Source organism: Callorhinus ursinus, unplaced genomic scaffold (assembly GCF_003265705.2).
Source record: "Callorhinus ursinus isolate GAN/ISIS: 27379988/994484 unplaced genomic scaffold, GSC_fseal_2.0 scaffold24, whole genome shotgun sequence".
Lineage (NCBI taxonomy): Eukaryota > Metazoa > Chordata > Mammalia > Carnivora > Otariidae > Callorhinus > Callorhinus ursinus.
In genome coordinates this window covers 9056347-9079495 of record NW_027397086.1, presented here as the reverse complement: position 1 = coordinate 9079495, position 23149 = coordinate 9056347, and the positions used below count along the sequence as shown (strand labels likewise).

The following is a 23149-nucleotide window of genomic DNA, read 5'->3' as shown; positions in this document are numbered from 1 at the left end:
ACGATACCACTGAACAAGCAGGTGGGGCTCCTGGGCTCACTGAAGCTTGCAGTTCAGTTGCGGGAGGCCGACAACGTACAAATAAACAAGACAATTACAGAGAGAAGCCTGTGCTATGAAGAGAAAGTGAAGGGTGGTCACAGGCAGACTGCGGTTGCTGAGGAAGTGATATTTGAGCTGTGACCTGGACACCAAGAAATAGGTGCTCAGGCATAGTTTGCTGATGGTGATCAAGGCAAGCCAAAGCTACTCTTTCTTGGTTGTTGTTTTTGCTCCTTTCCTATACTGTCCTGGTGGGGAGGAAGTCACTCTGCAGCCCACACCTAAGGAGTGGGGAATTATGCCCCACCTCCTTGAGGGCAGTGTTCACCGAAATTATTTGTAATTCTTCCGCTCAAGAAATTTGTCTATTCTCCCATTTTTACCAATAACTTTAACGCTGGCTCTTTTACTCTGTAGAAATTCAAGAACCCCCACTGGTGTTTCTAGGAACCTAGAAATATTTTTTTCAACTACCAAAATGCATGAAATTAGCAAGGCATTAAGTTGGAGGGTAGGAAAAAAGACAGTCGTTTCTTATTTTTTCAACTGTCAATACACATTAAGAAGATTTGGGTGATACCCAAAACAGAAGAACCTCTCACGTCCCACTGCTCAGAGATGCCTATTATTCACATTCAATGTGTTATTTTTAATTTTTCTCCTGTGCACGGTTTTTGCCGATTATACTGTCAATGTAATTTTGTTTCTCGCCTCTTGCCACCTTTTATCATATCAAAAACATCTCTATGTTGCTATACAGACTTCATAACCCGACTTTTTCAAGAGCTGCTAAATCACAGCGCCCCCCCCCACCCCTGCCGCCAAACTTAGCACAATACCTGGCCCACAGTCCCCGTTTACAAATTGGTTGTTAAATGAACACACAACAAAGTAATCATTCTCTCGTTTTAAGAAACGTAGATTATTTCCGTTTCCCTGATTCTCAATAATACTGAGACAAATAGATTATTCCCTTAGGACAGCGTCCCCGAGGGGAATTATGGGCCAATGAGGCCAAAACTTTTCAAGATAAATGCACCAAACCAGAAATCTCCCTCCCCTTCCCCTCGGAACCCCTGGCAGTTGTGCCCAGGGTAATAATTTACAATTGATTAAAGAGTTTGCGGGGTGTTTTTTTCCCCCATCTTTCCCCCCTCCCCTCCTGCCAAAAAGGGGGCAAATTATCTGAGAAGGTGAAGATGTTCTCAGACAATCATATTAACATATTCCAACAATTGCAATTTGCAAAATAGTAATCACAACTCCCGGGCTCTGGGAGGCATTAATCAAAGCTGCAGGTTTAATTCCATTTTAAATATTGATGAAACGTGCTTCGGCAGCCTCACCCTGGCGTGGCGGGGCCAGGGGAGCCTCAGCGTAGTGCAAAGGAGGTGGAGGGAGGGTTGGTGAGCAGCTGCTGGGAGGGGAGGCATCTGTGATTCAAATTGGTGGCTGTGCCGCCAGGTAGAGAGCGAGAGGGGTAGTGAAGAGGCTGTTAAGTCCATTGCTGTCAATTTGTAACGATCAGGGAGGGGCCTGAGGGCTGGTTTAGCACAATAAACCCAGTTTGTCTGGTTTCAGGGGTTAGCACTGAAGAGCTTGCAGCTGCACTGATTCGAATAGCCCAGAGACTTCAGAACTGTAATTATCAACCAGGCTGCTCGCTGCGGTGTGGCAAAAGTGGGCTTCACCAGCGCTTAACTCCTTGTGTGCCGCCGCTGTCCCCGCCCCCAGGGGTTGACAGCCACGCGTGGATTCCCCAGCAGCCTCCCTGGGAGAAATTGAGGCCCACCAGCTGCCCAGGGCGGTCCTCGAAGGCAAGAGCATGCCAGGTGGCAAGCCTCTTTCCTGAGGTCACATACAAAGGAGTAGTGGGGAGGAGGCCAAGGAGGCTAGCTCTGTGGGGGCAGCCTCGCCTTCTGGCACCCTTGTCACATCAGCCCTGGGGTGGGGGCCGTCAGGCTTTGGAGTCTGATGGGCCTAGGTTTGAATTCCACTGGCTGTGGAGGTGAGGCAAGGCTCGTCACCTCTCTCAAATGGGGGTAACCTCCCCTACCCTCCTGGGCTATCACAAAGACTCCACAAGACGGGTGTTTGTAAAGCACGGAGCACACAGTAGGCTGTCAGTAAGGCTCCATCTCTCTGAGCCTGGGCCTGGTGCATTCCCAGAAGAGGAAGGGGTCAGGGGTATCTGATTGGGAGGGCAGGATTTGGGCTGGCCCTCCATGTTTGAGCTCTCAGCGGGGCGGGGGGGTGTGTGTGTGTGTGTGCCCTTGATCTCTGGCTACCGCCATGTGTCCCCGAGGAGGATGGGTAGTCCCCTGCTCCCATCCCTTAGGCGGAGGCAGGTCAGGAGAGGACACTAAAGCCGCTCCAGGGTTGTAGCCCTGAGGAGAACGGCTTGAGGGCAGGGGTTCCGGCTAGTTCTTTGTCCCCAGGGCCTGACACAGAGGTGAGGCAGGAATGAGGCAGGGCCAGCCTAAGAATTCGGGTTTAGCTGGGAGCCTTGGTTCACGAAGTACGGGTGCCACTCCGAGACCCTCCCCCTCGACGTTCTCCCAGGAGTCTGGGAAGGGGTGGGCCCAACAACGTCTGTCCCGGCAGTATTTCTGGTAACGGGAGGTAGCACCCTTGGGTGTCCTGCCCCGGAAGGGCGGATAGAAAAACATCACAGGGAAGGCACCACAGAGTATTAGGCAGCAGTAAGAGGTAAAGGACTAGATGCACATTTAGCAACAAGAATAGATCTTGAAAATGTAGTGTTGAGTGAAAAAAGTAAGACACAATGAAATTCACAGCACAATGCCATTTATGGTGGTAAATTAAAACCACATTCGCACACAAAGCAACAGCACACATTCTACAGAGCTGCATGCAGTTTTAGGGGTATATATCCCACCATTCAAGTGGGTCTCTGTCAGGGCTCAGGGAGGGGCTGGGTGTGGGTGTGGGGGAGAATGGGGGAAAATAAGTCAGTCCCCAGAGAGATGACTGTGGTGTGGGGGAGGACCAAAGACTGTGTTTCACTCCCTCTCTCTGAGGTTTAAAAAAACAGCACAAGCTTTGTAGTCAGACCAACCTGGGTTCACATTCTGGGCTCTCCCGCGTACTAACCTGTGGCCGTGCGCCGGTGACTTGACCTCTCTGAGCCTGCTTGTTCATCAGCAGAATGGCAGGATTGCTGCCTGCAGGTGCTCATGGGGGTTAAAATAGGGGAGATCAAGGAGCATAACGCCAACAGGAACATCAGTTCCTTCTCTCTATTCCCCACTGAAAGGACCCGAGTCAACAGAGGTGTCAGGTTCCCCTGGGGAGCCACAGGTTCTTAGAAGGGTCTACAATGGGAAACCCAGAAAGGAAACGAAGAGCTGAGGGCTCCAGCCCCTGGCACTACCAGCAAGGCCTGGACTGGCTGTTCTGGGAGGTGCCCTTTGTGGGTGTCAGACGGGGCAAATGCCCGAGCAAGCTGCTCTCTGGGTGCACGTCGGGGCTGCCCAGCTCAGAGTCACCAGATGACCTTGTGCCTGCCTCCATCAGCGATATCCACCATCTGCAAACCCCTTTGTGTTCAATTCCCCCCAAGACCAGGCATTCGCAGGCAACTGAAGGATTCGGGTTTTAGTGAAAGATCTGTTCCCTCCCAGCACAGAGCTAGCCTGGCCACCAAGGCCACACTCCTGTGCTGGAATGCACCCCAGTCCCAAGACCCCGCCTGCGGGTCTCCCAGCCCAGAGAAGGCCCAGCATACACCAGGCATGATCAGCTCTTCCTCTTCCCCTGCAGATGATGATGAGCACGAGTGGATCATCAGGACGTGTCGCAAGGGCTGGGACGAGATCGTGGGTCACCGACCCAAACTGTGAGCTTGGCTGGCGGAGGTTTCCTGTAGCCTGCTGGCCGTGGCCGTGGCCGGCCCTGGGGGCAGCCTGTAGTTCCAGACCCTGGCTTTTAACTCAGGAATAAAGCCTTCCTGCTCTCAGTGGCCCCAAGTGTACTTTCCTGAGATGGTTTCTTAGGGGATCCTCATTTCACCGACATCAAAATCACCTGTGAATTAGATAGATCTGGACCCTACCCTAGACATGCCAACCAGAATCTCTGGGAATGGGGTCTAGCAATGTGCATTCCCAGCTGCCATTCCCTGATGCATTCTTATCTCCCAGGTATTTCTCAACATCACCCCCAAGACCAAATGTCAGCTGAAAACCAGAAGAGGAAGGGGTGACATGTTCTAGGGCCACACTTGGGCCACAGGCATCCTGGCCTCTGCATAACTGTCCCTCCATAGAGGCTGCTGGATCCCGCAGCTCATCCCACCCCCACCCCCACCCCCCATGCTTTGTTCCTGGTTCACCAAGAGCTGCCAGGAGAAGGCGGGCCTGTGAAGGCTCTGACAAGGTCTGCAGGGGTAGGAAAGTGGCCCTCAAACCAGTGACCCAGAGTTGGCAGGCTAGGCAGAGTTAGGAGTCAGAGGGTGGCCTGGGCACACTCAGCTGCTCCATGGAGGGATCCTGGGGGGTTCCCCCCTCCCCTCCAGGGCAACAGTCACCTCTGTAGAATGACAGGGTTTATCTCCACAGGGGTTTCCAAACTGTGCTTTGAAAACAGAAGTCACGTTCATGTAAAGAAGCACACACACACAATTAAACCTAGCTAAACTAGTTTTGGGAAGATACACATATAGGGCACCTGGCTGGCTCAGTCGTTAAGCGTCTGCCCTCGGCTCAGGTCATGATCCCAGGGTCCTGGGATCGAGTCCCACGTTGGGCTCTCTGCTCTGCGGGAAGCCTGCTTCTCCCTCTCCCACTCCCCCTGCTTGTGTTCCTGCTCTCCCTATGTGTCTCTCTGTCAAATAAATAAACAAAATCTTAAAAAAAAAAAAGAAAGATACACATATATCTAAATCAACATTTGATAAGTGGATTGGAAGAATGGAGGGGGAGAAGGGCAGAGACGGGGCCAGGGATGGCGGATGAAACAACTAATAAAATAAAGGCAGGGGCCCTGCTGGGGTGAGGACCACGTACACCCCGAGCTGAGGTTTATGAGCAACTCTGTGCAGGGCCAGGCAGGGCCACTCCACTCCCCTCCTCGAGAGCTTTGGCTTGAACCAACAGTTCTGCTGCTAAAAGAAAAGTGGCCAATGAGCAGAAAGATGTTCTCTCACTCCCCAGATTGTGTGGTGGCTCTGGAACCCAGTAAGGCCCAGGAGGAGACCCAGACTTGCGTCAAAGCTGGAGCCTTGTCTCCTTGTCTCCCTGCCTCCCATCCCATCTTCCCTTTACTTCCGCAGACCAAGTTCTCCCACATCTTCCAAACAGGCTCCCCTGCCCTTCCCCTCTCTGGGCCCCCAGCATCTCCTTTTTGCACCTATTCTGTCCCGCACCCCGGCCCCCACAGCATGTTGGAGGGATCCTCCGGTTACAGCATTGGCCAGACTGAGAGCTCCTCTCAGGCTGGTGGGCTGGGCCCTTCTCCAAGCCTGCAGAGCCAGCATGGGGCCCAGTAGAAAGTGTTTGTTCAGGACTGACATGGAGCACAGTAACCAGACCGACTGCCTACAAAGCTTCGATTGGAGAAGAAACTCACCATCCTGCCTTGGCAGCGCACGGTTGGGTTTAACTGGGAAATACTACCAATTGTCCAGGAAGGGGGACTGCACTGTCTAGCAGCCCAGAAGCCTCGGGTGCTGAGGGCCGGGGCCCTTAACCAGAGGGCAGGAAAGAAACGGAATCCCATCGCGTTCTGGATTTAAGTGCCCGCACTTCTACTTGCATTAACTTTATTTATTACACAAATAGGACATTTACAAAGCACAACATGAAAGGTATGTAACAAAACAGACATTGGTTTTACAAAAAAAAGTGCTTACAATTTTTTTCCGTGTGTGTTTTCTCCCTCTGTTTTGTATATAAATAAATAGTCTTGGTGGCCTGTGCGTTCCCAGGCTGCTCTAACAGGCTAGTGGAGACATGTCTGAATGGCAACATGCTACAACCACGTGATCCACGCAAGGAACAGACCCTGGCGGAGGCTCAAGGCAGAGTGGGTACTAGGTGACCCGGGGCAGGGTTCGGCTGGCCACTTACCACATGGCTGTTGTGCTCGGGGCTTCGGTCATCAGGAGCAAAAATCAAAGGAAACACGAGAGCTCCCCAGTCCCCAGGGATCAGGCCCGAGTTCCTCTTGTGAACATCGGCACCCTGCACAGGGCCAGGTACAGGCTACTCACTGGATGAGCTCTGAACCGAGCTGCACTGGCCCATTCTGGTGCTATCTTCTCTTGGCCCTGAGTCCCCTGGAACCGTCTTCGGAAGGGAAAGGAAGCAGGTTCCCTTCTTGGGCTATACCCGTGCCTCGCCCTCCTCCAGGTCCCAGAGCAAGAAAGGCATATAGGTTTTCGTTTTTAAGTGCCAACTTCAAGCATTTGGATTCCGAAACCTGATCCAGACTCCGAGAGTGATACAATCAATCAGCGATGTCTACCATGTCTACCACGGGCGAAAGGAGGGACAGCAGACACATGTGTGCCGTGAACGTGCTTTCCCCGTCCTAGAGTCTCCTTCCAAAAGCGATGCATCAGGCTAACCGAAGCAAGAGGGAGGACTTGGGCTAGAACATGCTTACTAGCAGCCTCTAGTGGGAAATGCATCAGGACACCAAGTAATTCTGAAATTACAGGATGAGCTTGGGACAAATGGGCGTCCCCTGAAAACATAAATCATGGTCTTGTGTAGCCCAAGCCCTTTTGTTTGGGGTGGAAGAGTTACAGCAGAATAGGGTGGATGTGAGCACAGCTGTGTCTGGCCTCCACTCTCCCGAGTGGGTGGGGCTGGCTCCGCACAGGGCTGGTGGGGAAGCCCCCGTGTGCCCCCCTGGAATCCTGGGCTTGGCACACTCACCTAGGCAGCAGGCACCCTCTTTCTCTACTCAGAGATGGGTCCAGAATTAGCATTCCTACTGCCATTTCCCTGGGCTCTGTTTCTCCAGCTGCCCCCATGATGGCCCCTCCCAGGAAGACCCTATCAGGAGTCAGCAAGTAGCCAACGAGGGCCGCCGGTTCTAACCACGCAAGCGTTCAGAAATGCCATCATGCGTATCAAATGGCATCTCTGTCACGTCTCCCGTATATATGCTGGATAACTAGGTAGGAACTGTCCCCCCCCCCCGTACACACCCCGAGTCTTCTCTTTCCTCTCCTTAAAACAACTAGTGCCTCCCCCAGCCCAGCATGCCACATCCTTCTCTGGTGGGAGCCCTAGCCGCCCCCCCGCCACACCAGCCCCTGCCTATCCCCCTGCCTCTTGGTCTGGGCAGGCCTCCATCTCTGCCCTGTTGGGCCTCTCAGGGTTGGTCAGCGTCTCTTCTCTCTCTGAATTAACTTGACATAACCAGACAGATGGAAATGATAAAATTAGAACATAGCTTTCCTTTGGGGACATCCCACAAACACTGTAGAGTTTTCCAGACAAAAGCAACAGAGTGGATAACATTGGGGGTTGTCGGCTATTCAGAATTCAGAGATGGTTGCAAGGAAGTAGTAAATAAAGGCCAATACGGGAAGAAAGAAAACCTGTAAATTAGAAGGCTGTTGGCGTTGCACGATTCAATTTGGCCTTTTGCTATTGTAATCAGCTTAAGTTGAAGATGACTCCTGTCTAAATGGAAAAACAGGCCGTTGTTTTCACCCAGATTCCAAATTTCAGGGAGCTCTGCCTTCTGAGAGGAGGACCCCGCAGTGCTCTCGGCAGGTTCTAGTTGTCAGCAGAAGGGAAGGCCAGGCCCCGGGGGCCCGGCTGGTGGCAGTCAGGACGGCGGGTGAGGGGTGGATGCGGAGCGGGCGGATCCCTGGAAGTGGGGCTCGGACACCGGCTTTCAGCGGCTGCGGGGCAGTTGGGGGGTGCCCGTGGACAGATGCACCAGGGCCGGCAGCATTAGTACTGAAAAAGGATGACCTGCAAGAGGAGGGCGAGGGAGGTGGCTGAGTTGGGGGCCTACCCCACCGGGCACCCCCCGCCCCCGCCCCCGCCCAGAGCTCCTGGAAGGCATGGAGAATGAGGGTCGCTCAGGGCCCAGATCTGGTTTTAAATCCTAGCTCTGCCACTTACTTGCTGTGAGACCCTGGGCAGCTCACTGCACCTCTCTGAGCCTGGTTCCTCATCTGTAAAGGGGGGGGGGGGGGGGGGATGACCAAACCTCTCTCTCAGAATGCGGAGGCTTCAGTGAGATCCGACAGCAGCAGCGCATGTCTGCGGGGCCCTGTGCCCCGTGCCCAGCACCACGTAAAGTGCCTTACTCACGTTACGTGACAGGAGCCTCAGCCCTGTGAGGGTGCCCCGCCATTATGCCCGTTTGACAGGGAGGGCACTGAAGCCCAGAGGGGTGAAGATCAGTGAGCCCGGGATCACACAGCTAGGAAGAGGTGGACCCCGGCCTGGCCCCAGACCACACTCTCTTTGTTGTAACACATTGCCCTCTGCCTCCGCAAGCCACCAGACAGTCGTCACCGACACTCGCTACGCCCCGGGCAATGGGCCAAGCACTTCACTCGGTTTTCACAAAGCCGAAAGGCAGCCAGGTGCCTGATGCGCCGTGGGTGATCAGGAACGCCAGCCCCTTTCCCTTGCCCTCTTCCTCCTAAAGCACCGGACTGGCTTCTCATCGCCGCCACCACCACCCCCCCCCCCCCCCCCAGCCAACTCCCTGACGTTCAAGTCAAGGACGACTGGCTGGCTGGTCAGTGGGAGGTGCCTCGTCACAGTAACATGTCAGGAGGCCCTTTCAAGTGGTCTGGGGACATCCAGTGGGCATGGCCTTATGGCTGTTCCATTTTCTGATCAGGAATGTTCCTTGCCCAGAGTGTTTACTGTGAGGAGAACCTGGAGGAAAGCAATGGTGACGAGCTCCATAAGCATGATCACAATAACCCACATCTGCAAGCCCACTCTGTGAACCACGCGCCGTGCTAAACGCTTCCCACGCGTTACTGCATTTGCTCTCGGCAACAACCCTTGGGGCTGGCAGTCGTTCTCATCCCCATTTTGCGGGTGTGGGCATGGAGGCTCAGAGAAGTGGATGTGTTCCCAGGTCTCACGGTGAGAAGGGGACAGAGCTGGGTTTCAGAGATGGCCGGACTCCAGAGCTCACACCGCACTGTCTCACCCAACCTTGGGCAATGCTCTCTGACCGCGGGGATGCCGGGCTTTGGGCTCTTACTAAGAGAAGATTTCTCAGGAGAGAGAACTCTGTGGGCCTCAGTGTCTCTGTCTGATCAATGACAGTATGGCCATGATTTCTAAGAGCTTTCCAAGCTCTGAAACTGTGAAATCAGGGGACGTGACCGAGGAGAAAGGCGGTTCTGGAAACGCAGGCATGTGTGGCCAAATGACGATGTGGCAGAGTCAGGGGGTTCTCCCTGCGAACGCTCACAGCCCTGTCCTCCCGGCCAGACCGGTGCTGGTCTTGGGTGGGTTCAGGAGCCTTCCCCAGGGGGTACTGAGTCTCCTCACAGCTCGGCCAGTCAGGCCTGGGGGGATTTGGGAGAAAGTCCGCAAGTCTTGCACTGATCACACACAACCCACCGGGCCTCGTGGTTTTGGCAAGAGGTGGACAGAAAAGGTCCCAGGAGCTGGCAGGAAGGGCTGACAGTGAGAGGGTGGGAGGTCATGAAGGAGGGAGAGACATTTTTTTTTGCAGAGCTGCTAGATGTGAAGTTGGGGACGAGGCCCAGCAAGAGAAAACTCTGGCTAGGCAGCCAAACCCAGGGGTCAGAAACCTTCTACAGCAAAAGCTGCCAGACCCGAGACTGGCTCATCCTTCAGACTGAACCAGACATAACCACAAGCTTAGCTGAGTAACCAGGAGATAAGGCTTGGCTCCAAGTGCTGAGCCCAGCCCAAAACATTTCCAAGGCTCCCCTCTGCCCTGCAGATAGAGCCTAAGCCCCTCGCTCCACAGTCCAGGCCCTTCATTGTATGACCCCTGCCACCTCCTTGGGCCTCAGTCATGCCAATCACCCTGTGGTCCCTCAGACCCAGGCTCCTCTATGCCTCTGGACCTTTGCACACGGTCTTCTCTTAGCATGGAACGCCCTTCTTCCCATTCCCTGCTTCTCCCTAAGAGCTCATCAGCCCCTCTTCTGGGTCCTCAAAGGCCATGTTCACCCCTCACCTCAACTGCTCTGTCACCCTGCTCACCTCCTGCTCTAAGCCACATGCTCCTTGAGGACAGGGACGGTGCCTGCTCGCCTCTGCAGGCCCTGTGCCAGGTCTGACGGGACAAGTGCCCTTTCGCAGGAGAATGGCAGCTCTGAGGTGGGCAGTCCTGGGACGGAGGCCAGCTCTACCCACACTCACGGTGTGACACTGGTGAGCTACTGCTCTGAGCCCAGGTGTCAGAAGGTGTGACATGGCGTCAATCAGAAATCATCCTCCCAGGGAGGCTGTGAAGGGTGAGGTCGGAGAGAGCACAGTGTAAACTGTAAAGTGCTGGGCAAAAGGAAGTTATGGCTGACCCGTATGGACTTCAGAGCCCAGCAGACTCGAGGCATCCTTGCACAGGTCATGTCATCTCTCTGAGCCTCAGTTTCTTTATCTTTACCAGGAGGATGGCCACCCCCAAACCCACAGACACCAATCAAAGTACAGAAAGCACCTGCTGTGAATGGAGGCGTTGCTGGAGGAACAGCAGCTCTTGCTGTGAGCAGGACAACCTTGGCGGGTGCTCCTGGGGCATGCTCACCCACCCAATGATCTGCGGCATTTTGTACCGCACGCTACCATTTACTTAGAAATCCGTCTGCGCAACCAGGCTGTCTGCACCATATCCCTGCCCCTCGGTGCCCAGCACGGAGGCAGGCACACAGCAGGTGCTCATTCAGGATAAGCAGAGGTGTCCTGCGGGAGTGGCTCCCCACCCCCAAGCCTCCCCAGCAAACTAAGGGTGAGGCTGGGGAATCTGCCTCTTTACTAGCTTCCCAGATGATTCTGAGGCATGCCAAGACTGTGTTCTGCTGGCCTGGAAGGTCCCTGGGGGCCCTTCCAGCTGGGAGGAACTGGCCCAGTCTTCCTGGCCCTCCACACCTGCTGACTCCTGGGGCTACCTGCTTCCCTGAGGCCTGCTACAGCAGTGCTTCCAAAAGAGGCCTCCATTCAATAAAACTAGAAAAATAAAATAAAATAAAATAGGGGCCCCAGGCTGGCTCAGTTGGTAAAGCGTGAGACTCTCTGATCTTGGGGTTGTGAGTTCCAGCCCCATGTTGGGTGTAGAGAGGACTTAAAAAAATAAAATCCTTAAAAATAAATAAATTCAATTCAATTAAAAAAGAGGCCTCCAGGGCCTCCCCGCTGCCCCAGAACAAAGTCCAGACTCTTCCACCTGGCAGCCCTGAGTCCCCCACCTCTCCCACTGCTCCTCTCCCAGTCCCCCTCCGCTCCCACTGCACCAGCAATGTTGAACTGCTCAGGGTTCCCCAAGAGCCAGGGTGGCTCGTCCTCTCTCTGATGAACTCTGATTCAACCTTCAGGCCTGTGCGCAGACATCGCCCTCCTCCAGAGAGTCCTCCTTGTGTTTCTCCTGAGCTGTGCCCCGACTCTCCAGCTCCCTGGGTTCCCCCATCAGTTTCATCACCCTGGGCTGTGATTCTTTTGTGTCTTCTCCTCCAGACTGTGGCCCCCACAGAGCAAGAACTCTGCTCTCCTCATCTCTGTGTTCCTGGCCACTGACTCGGGGCTGCCAAGCACAGTCAGTACACAGCAAATGTCAGCTGAACAGACGAGGAAGTACACAGGTTTCCATCCAGGCTCTGGGACCTGGAGGAAGCTGTGCCTCAATTCCTCCGCTCCTAAAACGAGGGGCCATCCTAGGACAGAGGCTTGCAAGGCTGAGAGGTGCCTCAGCCCTGAGAGGGAGGTGGGGGTCCTACGCACTCTGTGGTTTCACCTGGAGCAGCTCTATCCACTTTTATCTGTTTTATGGGTTCTGGGAAAAAAAATTTTTTTAAAGGGTGCCAGTGTTTAAAAACAAAGCTTTCAGGCCATTGGCCTGGGCGCTGTCTAAGCACCTTCCTGGATGTTCAGTCCCGATGCTTGATGTAACCAGAGATCCCACTTCCACAAAGGAGGCCCTGCCAGTTGACCAAGGTCCCCTGCTGCCCTGCTACCCTGGGGCCCCACCAGATAGGGGCACTCACTCAACAGACAGGGATAAAAAGGAGGAAGGGAGAACAGGTGACAGGGTAGGGTGCAAGGTGGTGTGTGATATAAACCTTTCCTGGAACCACAAAATGTGAGCAAAGTTAACTAAAAATCACAAATCTAAAAAAAAAAAAAAGGCCAAGTGTTGGTGGCGGGGGAGGGGCTACAAGAGGCCTGTGGAGTGGCCGTGCCCACAGAACACGCTGCTCAAGCGACTGCCTTGGGGCAAGGTGGGGGCTGGAGGATTCTGGGTGGAGAGGGTCTGCCACAGAGCGGCATGGTGCCTGCCAGAAGAAACCCATCCCTGGCAGGAAGGCTCTCCCCCAGGCTCCACTTACCTTCTCACCCCGGTTGGAGAGCGGCCCATCCAGATCGGCTTTGAGGTGGACGGGGGGTGCGGTGTAAGGCAGTCGGCAGTGCACCTGCCCGCACTGTACCTGACCTGTGAACGAGAGGACACCTTGGAGCCCATGTTACAGCCTCCACACAGGAGCCCGTCTGACCCGTGCTCGGCAGGCTGGAGCCCTGGCACCAGGTTGACCTTGGCCGCTTACAAGCTGTGTGTGGCCATGGGCCAAACTTCAACAGAGTTGGTTGTAATGCCCAATGTAAAAATCTTTATAATCTATAAAGTGCTATGTGATAACTGCCAGCTCGCTGATAAACACTCCTCAACAAGTACGTATTTAACACCAATATGCCAAGCTCTATCCCATTATTAGGATCCTCCCTTGGTGCCCTTTACCTTCTTATCTCCCAGGTATCACTCAGGCTTTACCCTATACCTCCTAGAGGACCCTGCACTTGTATGTCACCTTAATGATCCTGTCCCTGGCCACCCTATTTATAACTGCAACCCAACACCAACACTCACCCCTACCCTCCCTGGCCGCCTTCCTAGCTTAGTTTTCCTCCTTTGCACTTACCGTCATTGGACTTGCTGTATATTTTTACTGTTGACTTGGCATTGTCTGTCTTTGCCAACTAGAACACAAGCTGTAATGAGGGCCGGAATTTTTGTCTGTTTTCCAGATCTAGATCTTTATGGATTTCCAGTACCTAGAATGAGGCATGACACCTAGCAGGTACTCTTTGAATACTTGTTGCATGAATCTCTGTACCTTATTCCAACATCTAAAGCTGTGGGGGAAAGTCCATCCCCTTATATCTGACCCAAATCTCTCATGTTTCAGGGCTTTATCACCACAGGGGGGAAGTCTGTGGCTTCTCTAGTCCCTACCCTTCTTTCTCTCCGGTCACATGGTCCCAGGGGAGAGCCCTCTACAGAGACTTACAATTAATATGTAACTTAGGACAAGTCACTGTGCTTTCTGAGCCACAGTTCCCTCATCGGTAGAATAAAGCAATTGCATAAGACTGGGGATTCTTAACCTGGGGCGTTCTAGGAGTTTATGAACAGCCTGGGATTCACACTGAAAATTATGTGTGTATGTGCATCTTTCTGGGGTCTGGTTCCAAAGCTTTTTATCAGATTCCAAGCTCTAAGGCCCCAGGAAACTCAGAATCATGTGACTTTAGTTAACTGCAAAGCAAACTGCTGAGGTGTCCTTCAGTCCTGCAGCCAGAGGCAGCAGGTCCAAACACCCTTGACACTTCCTGCCCCACGCTGGGTTCCACCTCAAGGGGAAGTGGAAAGGGCACCCTCAGCCCCTTCTCTGAGCATCCAAGACACATCTAGGCTTCATCGACAAAGTCTGTGGGTAGAGTCCTGGGGCATGACTCTGAAGGCCGTGGCCCCACTCCCAAGGGGGTCACCGAGAGCCATTACCAACTCCACAGCAAGTGCGAGCTGGCAGCCCAGACTCCTGGCACCTAGAGAGTCCCTGGTCCTTGGTGCCTTTAACAGACGAACTAGACATTCAGTGGGCTCTGTGCGGCCAGAACGTTAAGTCATTGTTTAGGAAAGAAAGGAAGAAAAGTCCCTCCTCCAGAGCAGATGGTTCAGAAAAGAAACAGTGCAAAGAGACATGGTTTCCAACTGGCTGCCTGGTGCAATCAGCAGGATTCCGCACACCCAGCTGTACCAGCCAGAACCACCACCATAACGAGAGCAGCTAATACTTCTCCAGCATCAACTGAATGCTGGAGACTTGATGTCAGCGATCTCATCTGATGCTCACACACAGCTCTGAGAAAAGTATTCTTATTGTCCTCATTTTTACAGATGAGGAAATTGGTTTTCAGGGAAGCTAAGAAGCTTGCCCGATGTCACACAGCTAGTAAGCAGCAGGGCTGAGATCAGAAGCCCGACAGTCTCACCCCAAAGCCCACAGCCAACCATTAAGGAATACTGGCTCCCATTACTGTGGACCCTTGGTTTCCTCATCTGTACAATGAGATAGCGATGTCTGATGTTTACACACATGCTTAGTATAGTGTCTGGCCCATGGCGGGGGCTCAGTGAACAGCAGGGCTCTCTCTGACCCTCCCCCTTCTCTTTCCCTTTTACTTGGAGCCCAAGAAGGGAGGATTCATGTTTATGGGTATGTTGTGGTCACGCCCAGCTTTGAGGAAACAAACAAGCTCAAAGGGAATGAAAATCCGTAAAAAGCACCTGCTCAATAGCAGATTCACGGAATGTTCATTCCCCCCAGAAACCTACAAGGCTACCTCCCTCTCTCCTCCAGGTTCCTGCTCAAAGGTCACTCCACCACGACCCATTCCATCATCCCCATGGCAATCAGTCCCACTGACATGCCATCCCCTCCCTCCTTTATTAGTTGTCTCTCCACCCACGTCCCACTCTGGAATGTGAGCCCCAGGAGCACACAGACTTTGGTCTGTTGTGTTTTCCATTGCATTCCAGTGCTTAGCACAGAAGACACTCAAAGAGTATTTACTGTACACATTAGTGGATTCTCACAGCCCTGTGAAGTAGGCATTATTAATGTCCCAGTTTACAGATGAGGATACTGAGATTCAAGGAGGGTAGGTAATTTGCCCACAGCCTCTCAGCTGTGGATACTCTGGCCTTCTCCTACAACCCCAAACGCACCCACGCCACAATGCTTTCTGGGCTATGGCCTGCCTGCATTCAGCTCCTCTGCTGCCCTGCACTCCTACCTCCCCTCTCCTTGTGTCTCACTAATTCCTAGCCATCCTTCCAGTCTCAGCTTGCTGCAAGGGGGCATCTCCACAAGCTTGCATCCAGCTCCTTTCCTATAGCAATCATCACGATTAAAACCATGCTCTCATCTGTCTGGTTATCGTGCCACGTTTTCTCTCCCACCAAAACGCAAAGACTTTACTCGTCCTGTTCCCTCCCTAGTCCCTGGGCCCTGGCACTCACGGTGGGTACTTAGAAAGTAATTCTTGAATGGCCGTATGGCTTTTCTCTACGAAGGGTCCCGTCTCACTAAGGCCGAGACGGGGAACTTAGCCCCTCTCCCCAACCCCTATGTCCGAGGGACTGCAGACCCCACGTCTTCACCCACCAGGTTCCGAAAGGCCTCCCCATGCGGCCGCCTCCCGCGCGCGCTCCTGCGCGCCCCCCTCGCCCGCCCGTCGGTAGGCCTAGGAGTTGAGGTCACTTACTCTCAATGTAGCCGTGCAGGGTGACCATGCGCGCCCGCTCGGGGCTGCTGAACGGGGAGTAGTGGATGTCGTCGGACAGGGCGGAAGGGAGGCGGGACGGTGGCGCCCCGGAGGGCGGCACGGGATGCTGTGGTGTGTGCTTTTTATGACGCGCCCGGCAGTTTTGAAACCACACCTGGAACGACAGCCTCAGCAGCCTCAGCCTTGCGGAAAAGGGCTGGACGCGCCGCCGGGAGCCCCCGAGCAGGACTGCTTCGTTGCCTCCCGCGTAATGGCGGCCACGTGCGCCCGGGCCTGCGGCTCCCGAGCCCCGCACGCGGTGGAGGGCCCGCCCCCGGCCCCTAGGCCCCGCCCCAGACCCGAAGGCCCCGCCCTCCCTCGGCCCCACCTGGATGACCCTCCGGCTGAGGCCCGTCATGTCCGCAAGCTTCTGCAGCGTCTGTGCGTCGGGGTTGTTGTCCTGCGCGAACTGCGCCTGCATAACCTGCGGGGAGTAAACGGGCCAGTGAGGCAGGAACGCACGGAGGTCTCCCAGACCCCGGCCCAATCAGAGAGGATCCGGCCCGGAGGCCACGCCCCAGACAGCTACGGCCCCTCCCCGCCACCCGCGGGCCCGGGCAGAAGGGGCGGAGCCAGAGGCCCTCTCGGCCCCGCCTACCTCCAGGGCCCGCCCACACCCCCCGGCCACTCGCAGCTTGCCGGGGTACCTGCAACTGCTCCGCGGTGAAGGATGTCCGCGCGCGCTTGGCCGGTTTGGGCTGACTGTCCTGTTCCGAGGGCACTGCCCCCTCCAGCGTGAGGCCGTTCCCTGGGGGTGACAGAAGTGGCTGACCACGCGTCCCCATCTCTTCTAGTGGCATCCTGGAAAGGACGGGGGTGGGGGCAGCTGGTCCCTGGAAGGGTCAGGAGTGGAGTTGGCTGGGAGCGGGGATCCCAGAGTCCTAGTCCCTGAGCTCTGTCTTTTAGAAAAAGGGGCTGTCATTTCTGAGCGTTTGCTCAGTACCAGACACTGCTCTTTCGGTGTGTCCTTTGTGTCTGGCTCACAGCCCCATTTTACAGCAGAGGAAAGAAACTGAGGCTCAAAGAGAAGAAAGTCCCTGCCCAGGACCTTTTTCATCTAGTGGCTTACAGCTGGCTGACCCTAGCGCCCCAAACTGGATTCCCTCTTAGCTAAGCCAGGGAAACCAAAGGCTGGTGGAGGTGAGATGGAAGCAGGTTACAGAACTGTGATTCTAATTTTGTAAAAATGGATGGAAGCAAAAAGGTTGAAAGGATATACACCAAGGTGCTAGCAGTGGTTACTTCTAAGGAGTGCACTTATGGAGACTCTACTTTCAATATTTCTGTAACTTTTGAGGTTTTTACAGCAATATGTCACTTTATTTCTCTAAGGTTTAATTTTGTTAACTGGAGCATACATTAGCCATTCTCTTTCCACTTATATTACTTTTACAATCACACTAAATACATTCCCATTTTATTTTTAATACCTCATTTTTCTAGGTAATACATGCTCCTTATAAAAAACTCAGAAAATTCAGATAAGCACAAAGAAGAAAATAAAAATCACCAGTAATTCCACCACGGTTCACAATTAGTTGTATTTTTTTTTTTTAATTAGGAAAAACTCTATGTTGGCGGGGCGGAGGGGGACCAAACTAACATGGCACCATATATACAGAGAAAAAAATCTGGGAAGATATGAGAGGTGGTAACGTTTAGAGTGATCTTTATTTTCTTCTTTTTGCTTAACCATCTTTCCTAAGTTTCCTATGATGGAAGGGTGTGTGTTTAAGCTTCAAAGTAAAACAGCAGGGGCGCCTGGCTGCCTCAGTTGGTAGGGCATGTGACTCTTAATCTCAGGGTCTTGAGTTGAAGCCCCACATTAGGCATGGAGCCTACTTAAAATTTAAAAAATAATACATACATACATACACACATACATAAAATAAGAGTAAAGGGGCACCTGCGTGGCTCAGTCAGTTAAGCATCTGCCTTTGGCTCAGGTCATGATCCCAGAGTCCTGGGATCGAGCCCCGCATCGGACTCCCTGCTCAGCGGGAAGCCTGCTTCTCCCTCTCCCACTCCCCCTGCTTGTGTTCCCCCTCTCACTGTCTCTCTCTGTCAAATAAATAAGTAAAATCTTTAAAAAAATAAATAAAGTGCTGTAAAAAAATAATAAAATAAAATAAGAGTAAAACAGTAACCTACACTGAGGGCTGCTCACTAAAGGAGATCTGAGGCCCCAAGCCTTCAAGCTCCCCTGTATGGTAGGAGTCTGAGGTCGGCCTAGAGGCGAGAGAGAGAGTTATAACTGGCAAGGCAGTGGCTAGGGGTGGTCCTGATTGGTCCAGATATGGAAGGGGGTCACTGATGGGCCATGGTATAGAGTGAGCCTTGATTCCTGGGATTCCATCCCAGTACCACTGCTGACTTGGCCACCACTGCCGGTAACTTCATACAACCTCAGCCTCACTCGCTCCCCACCTAGGTCACTTAGTCCTGATCCTGGCAGGAGAAAGTGATGACCTTGGTGTGGCCATGGTCTGGAACACTCTAGAAATTCCTGACTGGTTCCCAGGCTAGAAATTGAGGTAGGGTGGTCCATATACCTCCAGAGAGGCCCTGAGGATGGGAAAAACACTTTGTGGTATTAATATCCCCCAGGAGAGCAGGCAGGACAAGGATTGGTGTGCCGTTTTTTTCAACGGGAAAATGAAACTTAGAGGGGCGGCCACATCCCAGCAGCCTCCCTTGTTTAATGAGGTCTGATTAAGAGTCCCTAGAGCTTGGGAAGGGGTTGGTATGGTATGGTGGTTAAAAGCCTGGGCTTTGGAGTCAAGCCAACCTGCTAGTATGTAACCTTTGGCAAATCACATACTGCAGATAACCTCTGCATGTTTCCTCCTCTGTAAAATGGGGACACACCAGCTACTTCTTGGGGTTTTTGTAAGGATTGCACAAAATAATCCACATTACAGAGAAGTTAGCAGCTTCCAAAGACCCAGGCAGGAAAATTATGGGGAAAAGGGTCCCTGACTCTGCCCTCAGCCCAACCTCCATTCTTACCCCTTTCTAACCACCAACCCACCTGTGACTCAGCCCTCACAGTCCCCAGAAGATGTGAACCCTATCTGCTGGTCTCTGTGTCTTGGGGAGACACAGTATTGGAGCCAGAAGAGATTTAGGGATCTTTCTAATTGACCGTCTATCTTGCACAGATGGGGAGACTGAGGCCCAGAGAAGAAAGGAAACTTCATATGTTTCCCAGAAGCAAAACTGGAGCTCATGTCTCCAGACTCAAAGGCCTTTTTCCTTACACTCCAGGATGAAACCCCCACCCCCAAACGTCTGGCTTGGAGTTGCTGGCAGAGGAGTTGGGAGAACAGAGTGGGAATCATCTCTCCAGGACTGGCCCATGGCCAGGGGCAGGCAGCGGGAGGGCCTGAGTCCTCAGGCCAACCAGAGCTGGCCAAAGGTGGAGTAGGCTGCCCCATTACGAGAATCATCTCTAGGGTTCATGGAGTGTCTCCTGGCCTTACAACACATCAGCTCATCTGTCTTTGAAGAGGTGTCTTATCATTAGCTCCATTTTACAGATGAGGAAACAGTTGCGGAGACAGACTGTGACTTCCTACGCCCCAGCAAAGGATGGAGCCAAAAGCGCATGCTCCGTGTGCGCAGCCCCACACCTACGCAGTCTCCAGGTGGTGCGCGGGAGCGCCTCCTCCTAGAGGAGTGTGGTCAGTTCCTGCGGTGCTGGGGGGCGGGGGGAGGGGGCTGGGCACAGAGGTGTGGCAGGGTGCTGGGTGGGGCGGGTTGGGTACCGTTCTCGGCGGCCCTCTTGAGGTTCTCGATCATGGTGTCGTAGTGGATGCGGCACAGCACCTTCTCCTCGACCAGGCCAAACTCCTCGCCCGTGGACAGCTGGCGCTTGCACGAAAAGCAAGCGAAGCAGGCCAAATGGTAGGCATTGCCGCGTGCCCGCCGCACCCAGTCGCTGGCATAGATCTGTCGACCGCACCGTGCACACTTGGTCCCAAATCGGCTGCGGGACACCGGGACAGGAAAGGGGGGTGGCGAGGCTCAGACAGGCTCCACTTTCCCCCTCCAAATCCCAGTGGCCCGCCAGCACCCTGCCTCCTGGCCTTTGTTCATCCACAAATTTCCCTTTGCCTGGATCCGCCCAGTACTCCACACCCCTGCAGACACCAGCTCACCTTCACTCTGAAGGTGAGCTGGCGGGTGGTTTTTATTTTCTTCTTGGTGCTTTTCTGAGTTTTCCAAATTTTCTACAATGATCCCTTACATTCATAGGTAACTAATCTGTTCATTAAAATATATCGTGCTAGGGAAAATATATAACATAATAACATGCAAGTTTTTGAGCACTTACCACATGCCCAGCAAGATTCTAAGTGTTTTACGTTGATTATCTCAATTAATCTTCATTTGGCAGATGAGGAAAATGGGGACCAGAGAGTTAAAGTAACTTGCACAAGGTCACACAGCTTGCAAGGGCAGAAACCCAAGATGAATAAACTGTACCCCAGCGGTAGAGATGCTCAGGGTTTCTTGGAAGCATCGATGGATGTGTACTTACTGGCTTTGTGCCCTTGAGCAAATTGTTTAACCCCTCTGCGTTCTCACTTTCCCTGCCCTGAGCTGAGCGAGGTGACAACAGCAGAGACTACTGCTTAGTACTTTGCAGCTATTAAGTACCCAGCCAGTCCCAGACTCCGGAGCCCCAGGACATTCTAACAGTAAATGTTAAAAAGACAAACAAACAAACAAAAGGCCCAGATCAAATGTCCCCTCCCGCTTCAAGCCTTCCTTGTTGGGCCTTTTCCCCATCTCCCCCCACCCACCCAGCCCCTGCCTTGTAGCCTGGCTGTTTGGGTGTGCCTGCCTCCATAGCCCACTGGGAGGCCGTCAAGAGGCAGTAGAGTCTGGTTTACCCAGTCCCAGAAGTCAGCGCAAGGCCCGACCCCTGAGCACCAGGGAAGGTTTGTTCTTTAAGTAGATGACTCATTCGGTGACCCTGTCCCAACCCTCAGTTTCCTCTTGTGCCCACTCTATTTCAGGGAATGATGCCACCACTCATCCAGCCCCTCAAGCTTAGAAACCTAAATCGTGCACTCCTCCCTCTCTTCAACCCCACATCTAGCCAATCACCCGGCATTGTTGGTTCTTTCTCCTAAGTATCTTTGGGATCCCTGTCCTCCCCAGGGCCACAGCTGCCCTCCTAGGCCAGAATCTGCCCTGCTTGGCCTGTTGCCAGCGCCACCCCGGCCAACAACCATTCCTCCACACAGTGGCCACAGCAAAGTTTCCAGCATGCGCAGTGAACCCTGTCCTGCCCTGCTTAAGATCCTTTGGTGATTCCACTCAACCCTCGGGATCTGGTCCAAGATCTTTGGCATTTACAAAGCCTGGCGGACCACAACCTCTTAGACTCATCTCCTCCCTAACTTCCCCCACCCCACACCCAAGCAGGAGTCGCAGGCAGCCAGGAGAGAAGGTCAGTGCCAGGTCTCTATGGCCCCCTCTGAAGCACCTTCCCAGCCCAGGCCTATGCACAGACAGCTCTCACCGCACACCGCCCCCCCTGCCGAGTCCCCCAGTTCCAGCACCAGTCTGGCAGCATTGGTCAGGCGGGTTTGTAAAGGTCAGATTCTTCGGCTCTCCCTCCTACCCCCTGTATTCCTGGGAGAGGACCAAGAAGATCTGCCTCTGTATCCCCAGGGCCGGCACACTTCCACCCGGAGGAGCACTCGGAAATGCCTGTGAATGTGTGCAGAAACCAGTCGAGCAAAGGCGCTCGCTCTGGTTACAGCCTCGCCTGCCTTGGCAAAGGCAAGCAACTGTCAATTGAGTAAACGGTCTTGGTTTAAACCGAGTGCGGGAGCGCGGAGGCCTTGGCCCGCCCCGGCTCCAGAGTAACCCCAACGCCACGGTCTCTGACCACGAGCGCAAGGGGACCCTGTCGCTGGCGGCGCGGTTTGCTCAGTCGGGCTGCGCTGCGCGCGCCTCTGCTGGGTCAACCGCCCCCCAAACCCAGGCGGTTCCGAACCTCAGAAACTCGGCTTCCCCAGGGGACAGCCTAGCACAGCCGGTGGTTTCTTTCCCAATCTTCTCAGTAACGGGGAGAGGAAACCGCTTAGCCCACCCCTGCCTACTCTCGCTGAGGGGCGGACCCGGGGTTCCGCTGCCCCACTGCTAGTGCGCGGATTAGGAGCACTTTCTGGCCTTGGAGAGGAGGGAGCGGCCAGTCGAGTGCAGAGCAGATAGAGCGATCCAGGGTCCCGGGGCGCAACGTCTTCATTGCACACCCTTGGCTTCGCGCAACCGCGTGAGGTGGAGACTCTGGCGCGCATTTTGCACACGTGGAATCGGAGGTTCAGAGCGCACAAGTGACTTGCCCAAGACCACAAAGAGCGTGGGGCTTGGGGTCGAGGTCCGCTCTGAAGTGCAAAAGGAACCTAGAACCTGCGGAAGCAGCTGGGCGGGAGATGATTAGGGCTGGATCTCAGGTGTATTAACTGGAAACCGGCTGGTCTGACCCCGACGCGTCCCGACTCCCAGCCCCGGGTCCCGGAAAGTCCCTGGCGTAGGGCCTGAGGCCCAGCGGACTCGGGAAGGCGGGGAGTGCGTTCCCAGGGAGAGGGGAGAACTGGGGAAGGGAAGGTCCCAGCCTTCAGAGGCCAGGTGAGAGCGACTGCGTCTCCAACCTGTGGTCTCCGGTGCGCCACGACCCGTGAGCTGCGCCAGAGTACACGACCCGGATCCTCGCGCGCGGCTGTGCCAGATTCCTTGTCCTTTGCCAGAGTTGAGTCCCAGACACCCCGCGCACCTCTGATCTTCCCGCTCCACACGCCCCCGAGACGCCCCGGCGCCTTCTGCGCCTACACTGTACATCGTACACTCCTTGCTCCCAAGCGGCCCCCCGCGAGTGGTCTCTCAGCAACTTTCTCACCCTCCACGTGTCACCCCAAATGACAAGAGCTGTCCCCAGCCGTAGGATCTCCCCGCGCTCGCCGTGGTTCCTCCCAGTCAACGAAATCACCTTTGCAATGGATTCTTGGATGGGGGTGAGTGGGTCATTATGCAGTTTTGGATGCGTTTGCGGGCCGCTTCTGAAACGTATCCTCCACCCAGGGCAGGGGTCAGTGGCACAAACAAGGGGGCACGAGGAGGCTTACGGATCGAGGCTCTCTGACAAACCGATAGACTCCTTCCCAGGCGGGCTGCGAGGCCCGAGCCGCCGGATTCCGGAAGCAGCGAAATCGGCGGCGAGACAACGAAACTTCAAGAATGGGGTGTTCGGGAGCTGCGAAGGGAGCGCCAAAGGGATTAGG

The 23149-nt window shown here is 54.2% G+C and overlaps 2 protein-coding genes across 4 annotated transcripts in view; one reads left to right on the top strand and one right to left on the bottom strand.

Annotated features, from left to right (window-relative positions):
• The window catches only part of MORN5 (MORN repeat containing 5), a 29292-nt gene extending 24499 nt beyond the window's left edge, over positions 1-4793 (top strand). Inside the window, exon 5 of the mRNA XM_073905786.1 lies at positions 3826-4793. Coding sequence (XP_073761887.1) covers positions 3826-3905 — 80 coding nt within the window. The 3' untranslated portion in view covers positions 3906-4793. The remainder of the gene's footprint in view (positions 1-3825) is intronic.
• LHX6 (LIM homeobox 6) overlaps positions 1-23149 on the bottom strand; it is a 31847-nt gene that overhangs the window by 692 nt on the left and 8006 nt on the right. The window contains exons 5-10 of one of the 3 annotated variants that reach the window (XM_025888469.2): positions 19619-19839; positions 16499-16599; positions 16180-16275; positions 15792-15966; positions 12575-12678; positions 5814-7997 (exon numbers count right to left, since the gene is read on the bottom strand). In XM_025888469.2, the coding sequence (XP_025744254.1) occupies positions 7977-7997; positions 12575-12678; positions 15792-15966; positions 16180-16275; positions 16499-16599; positions 19619-19839 (718 nt within the window). In that variant the 3' untranslated portion in view covers positions 5814-7976. Of the gene's footprint in view, positions 1-5813; positions 7998-12574; positions 12679-15791; positions 15967-16179; positions 16276-16498; positions 16600-19618; positions 19840-23149 lie in introns of those variants that run through there. The other 2 variants (XM_073905785.1, XM_025888470.2) reach the window with 2 other exon arrangements.